Here is a 3,088-nt window from a genome sequence, read left to right as displayed (position 1 = left end):
AAGGAGAGTTTTGGTGTAGCTAAAGGAATAAGAAAACAAGTAAATGATGCGTCTCCTTCGACATTTAGGAGTCTTTACTTCTTATTTGTATGCCCAGAACTCACTCTTGTCAATATAGTGCCATTTTGGATCAGAATATGACTTCTCTCAGAAAGAGTCCCAGTTTTCTGATTTTCAAAGGAGAGTTTTGGTGTAGCTAAAGGAATAAGAATACAAGTAAATGATGCGTCTCCTTCGACATTTAGGAGTCTCTACTTCTTATTTGTATGCTTAGAACTCACTCTTTTCAATATAGTGCCATTTTGGATCAGAATATGACTTCTCTCAGAAAGAGTCCCAGTTTTCTGATTTTCATAGGAGAGTTTTGGTGTAGATAAAGGAATAAGAAAACAAGTAAATTGTTAATCAAGAGAGATCATTATATTCAGTATTGAGCTCTCTCATCAGAGGTGTCCGTACAAGTCCGTACAGATCCGTACAAGGTCACCATTTGGAGTTGCTTCTTCATCAAGTAACCTAGAGAAGCCTTTCTCTTCTTTCATTATCTTGTGTCACCGTTTAAGGAAGGAGAGAAAGGCGCCCCCCAGCTGGATCTTATCCTCTCATGACCGTTGGAAAAGTAGCTTTACTTTTTGCTTTTGCTTTTGCCTTATTTGGACTATAGCTTAGGTATCTTAGGAGCATATTCTCTTTGCCTTTTACTTTATATAGCTGTATACATCTGTAAAGGTCTTTTCTAAGAAATGAGAATCATCTCTTTCTCACCATTCTCTCTACTCTTCATCGTGTTCTTCATTCAAACTCTCTTAATCTCTCTTAATCTTATCTTAATCCGCTGTTAATCTTTACATTCTCTCATGGTATCAGAGCCAGGTTCCGAAATCTGGTGATTAATCTTGCTTATTCTCATCTCTTATTCTCTTATTCTCATCTATTCCATCCCCTCAAATCTTCGTGTTCATACTCAAACCCAGATTCATCCGTACAAACCTCTTTTCTTTTGAAATACTCGATCTTTGTTCTTCCTTTTCTCATCTCTGCGAGTGTTAATGGAAGGAAACAAGGTTCCTGTTTTACCTGTGGTGCTCAAAGGAGCTGATAACTATCTGCTTTGGGCAAGAACTGCCAAAGCTGTGTTGTGTGGAAGAAACCTTTGGTATCATGTTGAAGATCCAAAGGATGTTAAAGGCAAGACCAAAGATGGAGGAAAGGAGATGCCTTTGAAAGATTCTGTGGAATGGTTCCAAGAGGATCAAACGGTGCTTGCTATCCTTCATGGAGCTCTAGATCTGTCGGTGCTTGAGTCCTACTCCTATTGTGAGAGTGCAAAGGAGCTTTGGGAAACCCTGAAGAATGTGTTTGGGAACACATGTAATCTCACAAGGGTATTTGAGGTCAAAAAGGCGATTAACTGTCTTCACCAAGGAGATCTGGACTTCAATACCTTCTTTGGGAAGTTTAGGTCTCTATGGGCAGAGCTGGAGATGCTCAGGCCTGCTACTGTTGATGCTGAGGTTCTAAATGAAAGGAGAGAGCAGGACAAGGTCTTTGCTCTTCTAATGGTGTTGAATCCAGCTTTTAACGATCTCATCAAGCATCTTCTTAGAGCTACAAAACTACCAAGCCTGGAGGAAGTCTGTTCTCAGATCCAGAAGGAACAAGGGTCTTTGGGTCTCTTCGGCAATAAAGGAAGCGACTTGGTGATGGCCAACAAAGGTGAAGCTGCAGTAGCCAACAAAGGAGCCTATGGTGGTGAGGACCGTGAGGTTTGGGTGTGTGAGCATTGTAAAAAGAAGGGTCACCTGAAGAGCAAGTGCTGGATCCTGTATCCACATCTCAAGCAAAGCCGCAGCAAAGACCAGAGAAAGCCAAGGGCGAATGAAGCTCATGCTCAGGAGGAGGCTGGCCCCTCAGACCGTGAGAAGGAAGGGGTTGCTATGAGGGCCTCAGCTGAATATGTGAAGAAATCAGACCTGGATGCTCTCATCAAGGCTCTTAAAGAGTCTGGTAAACCGATTAAAGCCTTTAGCTTTCATGCATTACATGATCATATCTTGACTAATCATACTGCTAATACTGTTGTGGATGATCATTCTTTAGAAATTCATACTGCAAATCATGTCTTGAAAAGTGATAAACCGCTTATTGTTGACTCTGGAGCTAGCCATCATATGATTAGTGATGCTAAATTGATTAGTAACATGAAACCTACATTAGGAAATGTGATTATTGCAAATGGTGAAAAAGTTAAGATAGAAGGCATTGGTGATCTTAAGCTGTTTGATAAACAATCTAAAGCATTTTACATGCCCTCATTCACATCTAACCTCTTGTCTATTAAGAAAGCAACTACTGATTTAAACTGTTATGCTATATTCAGTCCTAATGAGGTTTTCTTTCAGGATATTAAGTCAAGTAAGCTTCTTGGACAAGGAACTACTAAAGATGGGCTTTATGTTCTTGAAGACACTAAGCCATCTTCTCTATCTAATACTTTTGTTTTTAGTTCTGTTGTTGAAAATAATGCATTGTGGCATGCTAGATTGGGTCATCCCCATCATAGGTCTTTGAATCTGATGTTACCTGATGTTAAGTTTGATAATAATGCTTGTGAAGCTTGTATCTTGGGTAAACATTGTAGAACTGTCTTTCCTAAATCATCTACTATTTATGAAAATTGCTTTGATTTAGTTCACTCTGATGTATGGACCTCTCCATGTATGTCTAGAGAAAGTCACAAATACTTTGTTACCTTTATTGATGAGAAATCTAAATATACTTGGATCACTTTGTTACCATCTAAAGATAGGGTGCTAGAGGCCTTTATGAATTTTCAAAAATATGTGACTAACCATTATAATGCTAAGATCAAAGTGTTTAGGTCAGATAATGGAGGTGGCCAGGTCCTTGATGTTTCATAGGAATGTTCCTAAGAGGTTTTGGGGAGATGCTGTAGTCACAGCCTGTTATCTTATCAATAGGCTCCCTACAAGGATCCTCCAAGATGCTTCCCCATTTGAGGTATTAAACAAGTCTAAGCCATCGATTGATTACCTAAAAGTATTTGGTTGTGTTTGCTTTGTATTAG

At 39.3% G+C, this 3,088-nt stretch overlaps 1 protein-coding gene across 1 annotated transcript; it reads left to right on the top strand.

Annotated features, from left to right (window-relative positions):
- Positions 1-1,208: 1,208 nt before the first annotated feature.
- Positions 1,209-2,488, top strand: LOC112083341. Its single transcript, XM_024150891.1, has 2 exons — positions 1,209-2,007; positions 2,403-2,488. Exons 1-2 carry the CDS (start codon positions 1,215-1,217, stop codon positions 2,408-2,410), a joined length of 801 nt encoding a protein of 266 aa, XP_024006659.1. The 5' UTR covers positions 1,209-1,214; the 3' UTR covers positions 2,411-2,488.
- Positions 2,489-3,088: the final 600 nt, after the last annotated feature.

Source organism: Eutrema salsugineum, unplaced genomic scaffold, assembly GCF_000478725.1.
Source record: "Eutrema salsugineum unplaced genomic scaffold, Eutsalg1_0 scaffold_64, whole genome shotgun sequence".
Classification (NCBI taxonomy): domain Eukaryota; kingdom Viridiplantae; phylum Streptophyta; class Magnoliopsida; order Brassicales; family Brassicaceae; genus Eutrema; species Eutrema salsugineum.
This window is presented reverse-complemented; position numbering and strand designations above follow the sequence as displayed.

What these genes read in the sequence shown, in the direction of transcription:
- LOC112083341 (XM_024150891.1), top strand. Translation starts at nt 1,215, where the DNA reads ATGCCTTTGAAAGATTCTGTGGAATGGTTCCAAGAGGATCAAACGGTG.